Raw genomic sequence first — 14,699 nt, forward strand, 5'->3', positions numbered from 1 at the left:
ACTGTTACCATGGGATCTGTGTATGGGTGTTCTGTGAACGCAGCAGGGTTAACTTCCTCTTCTAAAAACAACAGAATCTGGCCTGCCACTAGCCTTGGCTTATTGAGGCCCTCCTTAGGAGTTGAGGGTTGAGGCAGAAACATTGTGGCCTTAATTTTCTGGCTGGTTCAGACAGATGTGGTCTCTGGGCCTGGTTTGGCCTGGCAATTGCCTGCACTTTCCTTGGCCAGGGCCAGCCTCATCGAAGAATGCCGGTGCACACTGGGGCCTCTTCCCATCCCCAGAGTCAGGCTGGCAGAGGATCAAAGCTGTGTGCTGCCTGGCTTAGCACATCACTCAGTGTCCAGTGATGTGGTGTTCCCCACGGCCTTTGAGTAGGCTCCATAATCTGACCACGTCTTGGCTGCCACCACCTTATAAAAGATGGAGCTGATTAAGATGATTCTGGGAGTGCCACTTGGGGCAAGGGCAGGTACTGACTGACAAGCTACTCTTCCTGATTGTTTCTTTGTCTTCCAGCAGACAGTGCCCGCCACCTGGACTTGCCCTGCAAACGGTCCTATCTAGAAGCTCCCTCTTCGGTGGGGGAGGATCACTATTTCCGTTCCCCCCCTCCCTATGACCAGCAGATGCTGAGCCCCTCCTATTGCAGTGAGGTGACCCCCAGAGAAGCCTGTATGTACTCAGGTTCAGGGCCTGAGATTGCCGGGGTGTCGGGGGTGGAGGACTTGCCCCCGCCTCCGCTGAGCTGCAACATGTGGACGTCCGTGTCCCCGTACACCAGCTACAGCGTGCAGACCATGGAGACTGTGCCCTACCAGCCCTTCCCCACGCACTTCACCGCCACCACCATGATGCCTCGGCTGCCCACCATCCCTGCCCAGAGCTCCCAGCCACCGGGAAACGCCCACTTCAGTGTCTACAACCAGCTGTCACAATCTCAGGTCCGGGAGCGGGGACCCGCTGCCTCGTTCCCTCGAGAGCGCGGCCTCCCCGCCGTGTGTGAGCGGAAGCCGCCCTCGCCACACCTGAACGCCGCCAACGAGTTCCTCTACTCGCAGAGCTTCTCCCTGAGCCGGGAGTCCTCCTTACAGTACCATTCAGGCGTGGGGACTGTAGAGAACTGGACTGACGGATGACTCCCCGGTCTCCTCCACAGCCCCAGGACCTTGTCAATCCACCATTAACCTCTGTGGGTGGCCCGCGCCACCAAGGAACGCGGGGAGGTATTTCAGAGGGTGCGTGGGCCTATGTGCTTGTGCCTGCATGGATGTATCTGGGGAGCATCAATCTTCTGACACATCTGAGGCCATGGCAAAAAAAAATTTGAGTTATTTAGAGGTCTTAATAATATAATCTGATTCACTCAGGGGCCGGGTGGTGAGGTCTCTACCCCAGGGAGAGAGTCTCTGCTGGGGCAGGAGGCCTCTGTGCACACCTTAGAGTTCCTGGCCTGTCCCTTGCAAGGGGAGCTGCAGATCTTGTGGGGTTGGGAGGCCCCTTTCTCTGGCTTCTGGAGGTTCTGTGAGACTTATTGAACCTCAGAGTGTGCTTTGGAAGTACAGCCGGCAGCTCAGTTAGTGGCCTGGGCGTTGACTTCCAGAGCTCGGGGTCTGCAGGATGACTTTCAGGAAGGGCCATGGGTATTTTTAAAGTGGGTTTTTTTTTTCCCTTTTTTTCCTACAACAGGAAGAGAAATATAACTAATAGCATCTTTGTCATCTTTCAGGTTTTGTTGTCAAGTACAAAGCCCTTCCCCCTCCGTCCCCAACATGCAATCTCTTTCTGGTATATAAGACTTGGCCTGCCAGGCACCTTGTGCACCCTATGGTCAGCAGCTGTGAAGCGCACCTCACCTGGCAGCATCCCCCAGAGACCACATCAGAGCTGATGTCAGGCAACTCCTGGGCCCGTTCTGCTCCCAGAGAATTCATGCCTCTGGAGCAAGAGCCCAAGAGAAAAAAAAAAAAAAAAGCAAACTGACAAAAATTCATTTCTTTTGGTCAGTCCAGCCAATGAGCTCAGAGGAGCAAAGATAGTTTTTCTGCAGTGGGGTGATCTCCTAGTCTTTGGCCCTGTTCTTTAGCATTGAACGTCACCAGACCATTGGGGTGGCTGGTGTGAACTCGAAATCAGATTTGGGAAATCACTAAACTTTTTGCATGTTGAATAGCTATTTATATATTATATAAATAAATAAATATATATATAGTATATATCTCACAAACGCAGGCCACATGTCAAATTCAGCTTTGCTTTTTTGCAAATGAATAAACTTAATAAAAATTAATGCTGGAGGGGGTATTTTGGAAAGACATCTATTTAAATTTTTATTACATGTTTGATGTTAAAAACTAAGAATGGTTTAGATAAAAACATATATATTATATAAACACATACTGTGGATAAAGCTTTATTAGAAAACACATTAGCTAACAGGTGATATGGAACTTTAAGTGTTTTGTTATATAGCATGGACATTTTATTTTACATATCAGAACATAAAGCCATCTTACAACTGTGAAATGTGTGGTTACTCTTTATTACTGACTTGCCATTTCTTGACCCAGCAATGACTGTCTGCCTCCCCCTCTGCTGGTATTTTTTCTTGAGTGCCAGGTGGGGCCCTGAGTGCCTCTGAGCTCAGGGTAAAGGAATATAGGACCCATGGACAGCTGTACCTTTGATCTCGTGCTATTCCCTGGGTTATGGGGCTGGATTCCAGGGCCCACAAAGCCCCAGAAGTGTAGCACAGGCAGTAAGAATCTGTTACCTTTTAGCAGTTGACACAACCTGGCGATTTGGGGAAGTGTTCTCATAAATAGAGACTTCTTGGTGGGATTCATGCAGGTGTTTTGGAAAAGGAACTGAAGAGCAGGTTAGAGTCAGCCTGGGGCTTCCTGGAGCCGCCAGATGTGTGAGTTCATCAGCCACTTTCACTCCTGGCAGAGCGCTCCTCCTGCCTACTCCTTTGCCAGATCTCTTGGCCATAAGATGGAGACAGGATGAAATCCAGCCCAGGTTCACCCACTAGATTAGAAGAGAAGTAGGTGCAGGAAGGTGCTGTGGGGTCGCCCTCCTCACCACCCTTGGCCTTTGCCCTCATGGCCCCTTCACCAAAGCTGCTCAACTTTGTCCGCCATCTTCACTGAAGGTGGGTCTGGAAACCCAGCAGAACGGAGGGAAGGGTAGGGTACCCTTTAATCATCCTCCTCTTCAGGACTAAGAGATTTCCTGCTGGGTAAGAAGTCAACCTTGACTGCTGTCTCCCCAGAGTCCTTCCTTTGTGGGTTTGAGATGCTCTCTGGCTGAGCTTCTTCCTGCAGAGCAGAAGGCCAAGCTCCCTCCTCCCTTAGCTGTTGGCTCCCACCTTGGGCTCACTGGTCACAGAGAAAAACTTAACCAAACTTGCTCAGGGGCAGGGAAGGGGTGTCTTCCTAACTCACACCTGTCCTGCTCCTTCTGCAAACAGTATCCCACTGGGGTGGGATTCACCACAGCTTCTAGGACCCAGGTAGAGGGCTAGATGCAGGTCCATACATCTAGGACCAGGTTTTCACTCTCCAAACACTCAGTTGGCTGAGTCTGAGGAAAAGAAAGCCACTCCTTAAGGGGTATCTTGCTTTGAGGCAGCCTGCAGCTTCCTACCAGCTTTCTGGGAAGTATGAGCTCCCCTGCCTGCCCCACCTGGGCATGGCAAGAGCTGGGCCTGCAGCGGGATTTGTAGAATGTTCCTGCCCCTCTGAATCAACAACTCAATAAAAAGGGGGCACGTGGGATCTCCTGGAACAAAGGGCACCATTCAGTAGCACCAGCAGGTCATACATCATCGGCCAGAAGCCTGCCACATGACAAGTGTCTGCTGTGCCCAGCCTGGGAAGGGAAAAGAAGCCGATTACCGTTCATCTGTGTGGCCACAGGCCGGCGGCCTCCAGTGCTCTGCTGCTAGCTCAGGGACAGGCCTCTCAGGGCAGCTCAGCCACCTAACGGTCCTCAGCAACAGAAGAGCCTGGAAAAACAAAAGGGAGAAGAAAAGAGAAGCTGGGTCAGACTGACAAATTGTTAAAAAACCAAACCAACTTCCAGCCTCAGCTGGGCCCCAGAGGGTCAAGAGGCCTCGGCTCACCCCACTAATGGAGCCTGCCGGAGGAGTAGCAGCCTGGCCTTGCAGTGTCTTATCTTACAACATAAAATTAAAACCCACTTAAAAGGCCGGAGGGCATGTTAACATTCCCCCTGCTGTCTAATTGAAGTAGTTCCCAGCGCCAAAGATTTCACTTGAAAGATGTCTCCCTCCAAGCCCAGGTTCTCCTGCTCACTGGGCCTGGGAATGGGGGCAGGGCAGGGGAAGAGAGATTGTCATTTCAAAGACCTGCACAAGCTCAGGCTAGAAAAGCCCCGCTTCTGCTCGCAGCCCCCCACCCAGGCGGCAGGTGGCGACAGCAAAGGTTAGAGCAGTCTGGGTTGTTTTGTATTTTTAAAAAATTTACAAATTCATTAGTAGTGATGTCAGCAGAGGCCAGACTCCTGACAAGAAGTCCTGGTAATGATTCAAATATGGCGAACCCTGCAGTGAAACCTGGCAGCTCCTGCAGCCAAGAGATTTCCAATCCATCCCCCAACCACCCCTATGCAAATATATTACAGGTCTCCAAGGCATACGGAATCAATCAGGGACATCCTGTAAAGGTGATGAACTTGCACTGGTCATCCTGAGTAATGGGAACCAGTCAACCTGAGGCTGGCTGGGACTGAAAGCCAAGGTACAGCTATTAAGCAATTGCGCACAGAACAAAATGGCAGAGGGGCCGGGTAATCAGTTCAATTTCGATGGGCAGCCCAAGAAACTGCAGCGTCTGTCGCAGCTGATTAGAGGGGGCTGCACTGGAGCTTTCAATGTGAGCCCATCACAGATCAGAAACAGGCCTGGATGAAAAGGGAAAGAACCGTCTCCTGAGAAGCAGGCGATGAAGGACTCTGTTTTATGTGACTTGTGTTCTTCCTTCTCTCCTTGAAGAGAGAGTAGGAGAAAAAAAAAAAAAGCCAGCAGTTTGGAGATTAGATAGTTTTCTTTTCAGCCATTTATCATTATGAAGGAAAGTAGACAGGGCAGGGGCAGAAAAATCTCCAGTGGGATTTCTGCAAAGTCTCACTAAGAAGGACCAGGTTTACACTCCACAGCTCAAACCGCCCCTGCCTGTTACCACAGTCTGACGGGGTCTGCGGATCATCCAGGGTTCCTCTTCTCCAACCAGGGCAAACAGGCCCCAGGGCTTGGAGGATCACGGAAATTCTCCTGCAGAAATTCCAAACCACCAAATTGTATCATTTGTGAAAATTAAAGGCCGAGTCAGAATAATGGGGAGAGGAGGAAAAATGAGAAAGGAAAAGATGAGAGGGTCATGCAGGTTAGGCCCCTGCTCTGCGCTGGGCCCAGGTCAGAGTAGCAAGGGCCCCTGCTGTCAGCACTGACCCCAGACAGATGACAGCCCCTGCAGCCTGCTGAACAATTCTAGGTGTGGACTTGGTTGTTCAATTCTCTGGTTCAGGGACCTCAGGCAGGTAGAGCAAAGAGCCTCCACAGGTATGGCGGCCATGAAAGGCCATCCTGTGGCCCTGTGGAGAGATGGGAGAGGCTGCCAGCAATGGAGGCAGAACCAGGGGGGAAGGGTGCATTCTGAAGCCTGAGATGGGGCATAAATTCCTGGGGCAAGGAGGATCAGGGCTGGGATGTTTGGAGGTGAAGGACGAGAGGCCAACTTAACTAGAGCATGTGATCAGTTTTTAGAAGATGAATCATAACCTAGACAAAACCAAGTTCACTAATAATCTAAAAGAAATTCAAATTAAAGTGACAGTATGCCACTTTTGTCCAGCAGATTTGCAAACATTAAAGGAAAGATGTGGGAGTCTCTCTGTTATTACTGGTTGGAGCAGATTTCAGTTTTTCTGGAAAAAAAATTTTTTTGTTAGTGTGGACAAAAGCTCTAAAAGTGTTCATAGCCTAAATAAAATAACCAGCAAATGTGGACATAAGTCAATGCTCTACAGAGTTAATTGTGTCATGTTTTTAGTAGTCCCAAATCGGCAGAAAGTAAATCGGTAAATTACAATGCACTCATTCTGGAACTGAAATTGTGTTTGCAAATGTTTTAATGACATGGGAATTGATTTAAAATTAAGTGAAAAAAGAGGATCATAATATAGAGTATGATCTCAAGAACATTTGAAATGAAAAAAAAAAAAAGATTGGTGTAGCCAAACCATACATTATTAAATAGCAATTTACAAGAGAATGAAATACATATATCCATGGTGCATTATGTGGGAAAAAATAGTCTGAATAATGTGTGTGGATCAAAACAAAGCACAAACTTTTGTGTGTGCCCACACTTCTGTGTGTGGGATGTATATGTGTGGTGTGTATTTGTGTGTGTGTGAGATGGGATCAAATGATTTAGAAGGAACTGATTATGATGGTTCTCCCCAAATCTGTCTTGTGTGTATCACTTCTGTAATTATAATATGTAATTAAAGAAAAAAGAAAAATTTGTTGTGCTTGTAAGAAATCCCTGAAGAAAAAGAAGAAAGTCTAGGAGAAACTGGGTCCAATGTTAATGGCAGCCGGGCGCAGTGGTACATGCCTGCGATCCCAGCGGCTCAGGAGGTGGAGGCAGGAGAATCATGAGTTTATAAGCCAGCCTTACCAACTCAGTGAGGCGAGACCCTGTCTCTAAATAAAATACAAAAACAGGCTGGGGATGTGGCTCAGTGATTAAGTGCTCCTGGTACCAAAAAAAAAAAAAAAAATGGCTAACAGCAGTAACTGTAGAAAGTGGTTGGTGGGCCGCAGGGGGCTCCCATGGACAGGTGGCTTCAGGGTTGTTTTCCTCTTGACTCCCTGGCTCTTCTTTCCAGAAGCTTCCTATTCTGCCAGGCTTTCAGAACTGCAGCTAGTGGAGGTCTAAGGCTTTAGCTCCTCTCTTACTGAGAACTCTCCATGCATGATGCTATCTGTTCCCACAGGTACCCATGAACCTCAAGTCTGGTCTCACTTGCCTCTCCTGAGGCTGTCTCCTGGTCATTTCTGCTTAAGAGACCCGCATTGTGGATTTAGTTCAATGCTCTAGAGTGCTCATTGTGGTATTATTTTTAATAGCCCCAAATCGGCAGAAAGTAAATTGGTACATGATGATACCCTCGTTCTGGAAGAGCAGTCATTGAAATCATGTTTACAAAGAGCCTTTAATGACATGGGAACTGGCTGAAAATGAGGGACCTCCATCTCACCCTATTCAAACCTGAACCCAGAATCTCCTTCCCCGCCTCCCTCACGCTCTGTTTTTTTTTTTTTTTTTTTAAGAAAGAGTGAGAGAGAGAGTGAGAAAGAGTGAGAGAATTTTTTTTAATATTTATTTTTTAGTATTTGGCAGACACAACATCTTTGTCTGTATGTGGTGCTGAGGATCGAACCCGGGCCGCACGCATGCCAGGCGAGCGCGCTACCGCTTGAGCCACATCCCCAGCCCCTCACGCTCTGTTTGATAAAGGGCACCTTGGACCAAATGTCCAGTGGCTCAAGTCAGAAACCTGATCTTGGTGCTGGCTCTTTCTACTCCCTACCAGCTCATCCCCAAACACTCGCCAAAGGCCGATTCTACCTCCTAAAGCTGCGCTTCTGTCTTCCATCAGGTTTGGCAGTGTCTGCCATGGTGGCAAATCCTTGGGTCTGGGTGGTTCAGACATGTGGAGCCAGACAACTGCCCTGGCAGATGACACAGAGCTGCTCAAGAATAGGAGTGTCTCTGTTTTCAGCCTGGTGTGGCTGCCTCCTTGGGTGTGGTGAGGAAGCAGGGCGCTTGGCAGCTCATCTTCAGGATCACAGGCGACCCCCAGGGTCACAGGCTGTTCAAGTATCCTCTGCCCTGATGGGCCTGACCCAGGGTGTGATGCTCACACTGACAACTGACTTTTATTCAGTTTGGTCCAGACATTCTTTAAGCCTGCTTTCCTCCTTACCAGTTGAGGACTTGAATGTTTTGGATGGTTGGTTGTTTTTGCAGTACTGAGGATCAACCCCTGGGCCTTGTGCATGCTGGTCAAGTGCTCTACCACTGAGCTCTATCTTGCCAGTACATTTCTTTCTACCCCTTTACCAAGAACCGGATCTGGCCTTCACACACCCAGCTGGTCTCCCACTCCTCTAGGCCAGCGCTGGCTCACTGAAGACGCACAGAGCATCTGTGGTTGGTGGGACAAACTGCACCTTGAATCAGAAATCTTGGGTTCAAGACTTGGCCCTGTCACCTTTTGGTTTGTGCCTTTGAGCAATGCTATCATTATCTGTGTCTGGTCAAGAAATTGGAGATGTTAATGTCTGATAACATCCTTTCTTGGAAGCGGAGATTTCATCTACGTGAAAGGATCTGGCACAGTCTCTGCCCCCAATCTTCTAACACTAAATAGATGCTCAACAAATGCTGTTCCCCTCTTTACTACCTCCTTTAATGACAGGCCAATGCTCCAGATTTCAGACTCAGAAAATGAGGGTTGACTCTGAGCTCTTCGAACTTTATTTTTCTCATCCATAAAAGAGGAAAAGAAAAATAGAATTTCCACTTAATTTGGCAATAATCAGCCATCAGGCACTGGGTGGCACTCTAATAATGATCTCTAGCCTTCCAGACAAATCAAGAAGACAGAGATCATCACTACTACCTCACAGAAGAGGAGATTGAGGTCAAAGAGGTGAAGAAACTTGCTCCAGGTTGTGGGCTAAGGGTCGGAAGTAGCCTCAGGCCCAGAAGCCTCTGACCCAAGCTATTGCTCTATGTCACTATAGCCACCTTTATTACCATTATCATCACTGTGCATACGGTCACCTGTCCTGTCATGCCTTGCCCCTTTTCCTCTGAGGCTGCTGGACTTAATAGGTGTGGACAGACATTATCCTTTTAGAGGGTAATAATCCACAGTTACCTGCATAACTGTTCCACATTGCTCCCACTCCATAGAGAGGAGGCTGATCCCAGGAGAGGGCTGTTCTTGCATTAGTTCTCACCCTCTGCACTGGATGAGTGGGCTTGATCCAAGCTAGCAGAGTCAATAAATAATTCAGGTACCTCTAAAACAATTGATTGAGGTGTTTTGGGGAAGGCCCTAAGCCCCTCTTGGCTCTGTTAGGATTGATGCAAACTATCTGAGCTGCTTTAGTAGCATTCAAATGCAGCACGGCAAGAGTCTTCTTCAGTCTGGTGGCCTGGCCTGGACTGAGAAGCCACAGATACCACCTCAAGGCAGTTGATAGACCTGAATGTACCCCTGACACAGCATGCCATGCTCGGGCATTAAGCTTTGGCCTGTCCCATCAGACACATGAAGGTAATGAACTTTGGCCTTTTTTTTAAATCAATGTAGAGCAGTGAAAAAGTTTGGGACTGCATGCAAGGTGACATGCACCCAGTCCCAGGACTGTCACATGCTGGCTTCCTCTTCCCTCCTCCACACAGCTCCTTGCATCCCTTGTAGTGCTACAGGACTTCAAGTTCAAGAATAATGTCTGCAACTGTGAATTCCTTAGTTATAACGGGGCTCTGTCTGAATCTACGGCAGGACTTTCCAAAGTAAAGGGAGGGAAATACTAGACCTTCCTTTACTTATTTATTGAATCATATCCTTTTCAAATAGCTAATATGTCATGCAGTTTTATATATGAATAATTCGTAAGTAGGTTTATAAATAATATATTGACAGTATGTGTTTGAAAGTGTTTTGCTGGAGGGAGGGGAGATCAAGCAAGTGTGGAAATTCCAGGGGGATGGAGAGATCACCACAGGGCTCTGATGGCAGGCCTCAGCCTCTGCCGCGCCTCTGATGCTCTAGGCTCTACGCCATGCTCCTGGAGATGGCTTACAGGAGCTTTGGGCGAAGAAAGACCTGGTCAGGTAGTGGACAGAGAACAGGCCTGGAACTTATCACTTATTCAACATGTGCCTAACCTCTGTGAGCCTCTATCTCCCCGCATGTTATTTAGGGATAATAGAACACTGCCCATCTCCTCAGGCCATAGATGAAATAATATAGATACCTGTGAGCTCCATCCAAGTTGCTTCCCTTTCCCCGGTATGGGATGCCAGTCTGCACGGGTTTCATTTGAGATGCTTAAAAGATGTGAGACACTTTTTTTTTTTTCCCCCTGGGAAATTCTATTTATTGCTTTTCAGGGCTTTATGGCTTCTCCTGTCTCCCAGTTAAGCCTCCTTCACTAGATGCCAAAGCCTAGGTCTGGTGCAGCTGGGTGCCCCATGCCAACTGCAGGCAGCAGGAAGGCCACGCTGGGAAAAATCCTGCCTGGCCTTTCCGGCCCTCTTGGCATCTCACACTTCCAGGGGATTGGGGCTTGACCAGGGTGCAGGACAACCAGCGCTCAAGGACACTGAGGGAAGGCTTCGCCTCCAATGGAGCACCAGCCACCTTCACCAGTGCCTCCAGGAAGGGACAGATTAGGGTTCGCTCCCTCATTCAAAGTCCACTGTCAAACTTGGGGACACCACGAGTAAATCTATTGCTGAAACAAAGCCCCAGCTTTGCCACTATCTCGGACGCCTTGAGCAAGTCCCTAAGTCCTTCTTGGCCTCAATTTCCTCAGTTATAAAAGGGGATGAGTAATACCTGGACTGCCAACCTCCTAGGTGGGGTCCCTGGGCCCAGTGGGTTGCTTCTGAGTGAAAACAGTAAGAAACGAACAGGATTGCAATTATTAAGTTTCCTGGCCCAATTAGTACCCTGTTCTGCATTTCTGTATTTTCATGAAAAACAAAAGCAAAACAAGTCCCACTACTTTTTATAGACCAGGAAGGGGACCAGTCACCACGACACTGACCAGTGTCCTCAGCTCCAAGAGGCGGGTGATTTAGCATCGACACCTGCCTTATTCCCATCCTTGTGCTGCCTGCATCCTCCTCGGCTTTTGAGAAGGTCAATTTCCGGCGCACACAGAAAAGCCTGTGGCTGAGGTTGGGAACAATCGGCCACAGTGCTCCTCTTGCACTGTTGATCCTTTCATTTCCTCCACAGACTCCTGCCGGGGACTCAGTTCTGAGTTCTACCCTGCTCTTTTGGACTAATCATTTACAACAGCCCTAAGCGCCCGGGCCCCCTCTCTCACTTTTGCTGTCCAGCTACTGCTCCGTATGGTAAGATGGCTAATTGGGACGTGATCCCAGCCAAATGGCAAGACAGATTCAAGGAGCCTGTTCACTGGACCTTAAATATCCTGCCCACAACTTTACAGCCCAGGCAGCCATGGAGGAAGCATGAGTCATAGCCGAGAGGTGAGGCTGCTGCTTAGGAAGGCCTCCGCAATGACATTTTTCACGCTTTTAATAAACCACTGTATTATTAGAATCCACCAAAGCTGAATTTAATGGAAGTCTCAGGCCCTAAGGCCTGCATTTTTCTTTTGTATTGCAAAATGAAACCAACTGGTCCAATTCAAATTAACCCCAGAAAATGCACAGATTTTTAATTATGTTTCTTTCACTCTTTTTTTTTCTTCCTTTTTCTTTCTCTCTCCCTTTCTCCACACTCTCATTTTCAAATTTTGCTGGTGATAAACATCTCTTGGAAGCAGAGGACATGTGTACAAGAGGAAAAAGAAATAAAATAGAAGAAACGTTATCTAGATAGCTATGGATTTTTCTACAGGATTCCTTCAGGACGGTTACTGATCACCAACACACAAACTTACATTGAAATCAAGAATGAGAAGACAAAAAAAAAAAAAAAATACCAGTCCTTGCAAATTGCACCTGAGACCCAATCTGATTTAAAATCCAATTTTATGAAAGTTCCTTCAATCAGATCTGCTAAAACATGGGCCCTGCACCACACAGGTCCTCCCAAATTATCATTCTAGAAATAATAAGAGGTCAGGTTCTTTATTTTTCAAACTTCTGGGGCTGAACCCTTGGAAACTACCCTGGGGGGGTGGGGGTGGCGGTGGGGAGGGTAGTGAAATGTATTGCACCTGGCCCTCAAATATTCAGAAGTTGCAGCAGCAGGAAATCACTTTGCAGCAGCTTCTGTATTTGCAGGAGCAGTGAAAAGACATCTTTTCCCCCTCGCAGTGATGTTCATAAACAAATGTTCGCTTTCCAACCTTCACCCCAATTTGGCTCCTGTTTACCCTACAGAGTCAGTTTTCCAACAATTTCTTGTCCTTGATGGAACAGAAAGGTACAGGCGCCCACCCTGGTAAGTGTGCTCAGGGCCTTCCAGAAGGTAGGGCAATCCGCCTCTGGGGCCCAGAACCCCACCTTGAGCTACTGGAACTGCACAGTGACCCAAGATGTCGGGAGGGAAATGATTTCAAGGGCCTTCAGCTTGGAGAGGCAGGGGGAGAGGGGGCTGGGGCGGCCCCCCCCCCCCCCCCTGCTCAGCTCTGATTCCTGCAGGGAAGTCCCATGAAGGCTGGCCTCAGGCATAAGATCCTAATTATTTGAATGGTATTTGTTTTCATAGCTTTTTTTTTTTTTTTTTTTTTAAATGTGTCCAGGTCGAGGGCATTTTAATGCCTTATTAAACAGGGGTTTTTACAGCAGTCTGTCTGTTCAGTCTCTGGGCCCATGCCTGTACTTTGTGTGCAGGGATTTTATCTTTCCTGCTGGCTGAAAATATTTTCCGAATTCCCTATAAAAGTTTTTGAGATTTCCTAAGACAAATAGAGCTCCACCAACTCTAAAGCGATCTCGATGCAGTCGGGAGCTACACCCAGACACACGCAGAACTGCGCTGCGCTTGTGCTCATTAACTGTCCTTCAGAGTGCACGGTTTTGCTGCACAAATGTGCATAAAAAACACAACTCTACCTGGGATGGCTCCCCAGAATCCCATCTTTTACTGGATTCTTCCATCCTCTCAGATGGCTGTGCTGGCTTTGAAGGCGGCATCAATAAAGCCTGTCCTGGCCAGGGGTTTACACAGAGCCGGCAGCAACCAGCTGCAGGGAGGGAGCCCAGGGACCTGTAGCACATCATACAGGGCTGTCAGGAAGACCACCGGCCCGGGTCCTTGACTTTATTGTCCAGTGTTGAAAATTGTATGAAAATGAATCATCTTTTCAGATGCAAGTCGGATTTAGAAAGTATATAATAAGCCACAGGTAAGGTAGTGTGAAAGAAAGAACCAGAAACTTTGAACACGGGTTCAAATCTCATCTCTGGCACAGGGTGGTATGCGATCTTGGGCAAAAGGGTCTTAGTTACGTCATTGAAAAAAGGGAGGAAATTATATAAGTCTATATCTCAGGGTTGTTATTGACTGTCCCGGATGTGTCTGATTTCTAGGGAAATGACTGGCGCTGGCGTTTGTAAACAGTAGCCAATTGACTATTTCACAAGGGTTCTTAGGACTCAGCTGAGCAGAAGTACAGCCTTGGCGTGTCCTGACCCTCTGCAAAGAGTTCTGGAGGCGGGAGGAGAAGGGAGGCCTCAGGCCTGAAGGCTGACTCTGGTCCAGATACAGCAGGAAGCTATGGAACCAGAACGTGGACCCAGATCTGACTCCAAAACCTGTGCTGGTTCCACCGTCCAGATCCCAGAAAGTGTTGAAATTAAATATGGAGAATTATGTCAGCTGCCTACAACGTAACCCAATCCTGAACCGGGCCAGATGGGGCTCATTTTCCGTAGGTGGCTTAAAAAAAAAAAAAAAAAGTTTCCAATGCTGTTTGGCCACTCAAAAGCTCCCTGTGAATTTATATTTTGCTGGGTCATTTTTGAGCATCATCCTCCCTCTCAGTGGTGTTTATTTAAAATGCCACCTTTAATATTTAAGACAGGGGCTGGGATTGTGGCTCAGCGGTAGAGCGCTCGCCTAGCATGGGTGGGACCCGGGTTCGATCCTCAGCACCACATAAAAATAAAGGCATTGTGTTGTGTCCATCTACACCTAAAAAATAAATACTAAAAAAGTATTTAAGACAGATATAGATGCCCAGGCCGTTGGAATATTCCTGCTTATTCCACGTCTACTGGCACTTAGCAACCAAAGACAGAGGGTTACTTGATGCCTGCAGTGGGAAAGGACCATTAATTAGGGACATGCTTGTGGTGAAAGCCAGTCATTTATTTAACTAAGACTTTCCACTTTCATGGAATCAATGACTACTTTCAATTTCAAGGAATATTGTTCCTTGAAATTCTATTAGATTCCTTTTCAAGACCGCTGAGTCTTTTAAAAAAAATATTACTCTTTCTGATGTTCATGATCTCTGTTTTCATGTATTCAATCATCTTCTACATACTTTAAAATGAGCTCTGGAAGATAATCCTATTATCCAAGGTTCTCAGGAAAGGGGTGACTGATTAAAGTCTGCCATTTATTGACTCTACCTGTAGTTCACAACAAATTTTTTTCTTCTATTATTTTATAATTTTGTAAGAACTCATGCTAAGCCAGGCTTTATCGCCAGCTAGACCCCTTCAGAATGGTATTGTCTGCTTTAGAAGATGAACCCTTTGTGTTGATATTTCAGCTTGGAGATGATGAAACTATTCAGGAAGTATAAATTCAGATCCCATTCCCAGTGGAGGACAAAATTTGTCTCGTGCTGGCTAGCGGTTTTTCCCCCCATACTTTTTAGTGGTGCATTATAGTTACACATAATGATGGGATCTGTTGGCCCATATTCTCACATG

The 14,699-nt window shown here is 47.5% G+C and overlaps 1 protein-coding gene across 6 annotated transcripts in view; it reads left to right on the top strand.

Annotated features, from left to right (window-relative positions):
* Tbx4 (T-box transcription factor 4) overlaps nucleotides 1-2,526 on the top strand; it is a 30,708-nt gene extending 28,182 nt beyond the window's left edge. For 4 of the 6 annotated variants that reach the window (XM_048788137.1, XM_015495850.2, XM_048788122.1 and 1 more), the window contains one exon: nucleotides 520-2,526. In XM_048788137.1, the coding sequence (XP_048644094.1) occupies nucleotides 520-1,139 (620 nt within the window). In that variant the 3' untranslated portion in view covers nucleotides 1,140-2,526. The remainder of the gene's footprint in view (nucleotides 1-519) is intronic. The other 2 variants (XM_048788128.1, XM_015495851.2) reach the window with 1 other exon arrangement.
* The last annotated feature ends 12,173 nt before the right edge of the window (nucleotides 2,527-14,699 follow it).

This window comes from Marmota marmota, unplaced genomic scaffold, assembly GCF_001458135.2.
Source record: "Marmota marmota marmota unplaced genomic scaffold, marMar, whole genome shotgun sequence".
NCBI classification, from domain to species: Eukaryota; Metazoa; Chordata; class Mammalia; order Rodentia; family Sciuridae; genus Marmota; species Marmota marmota.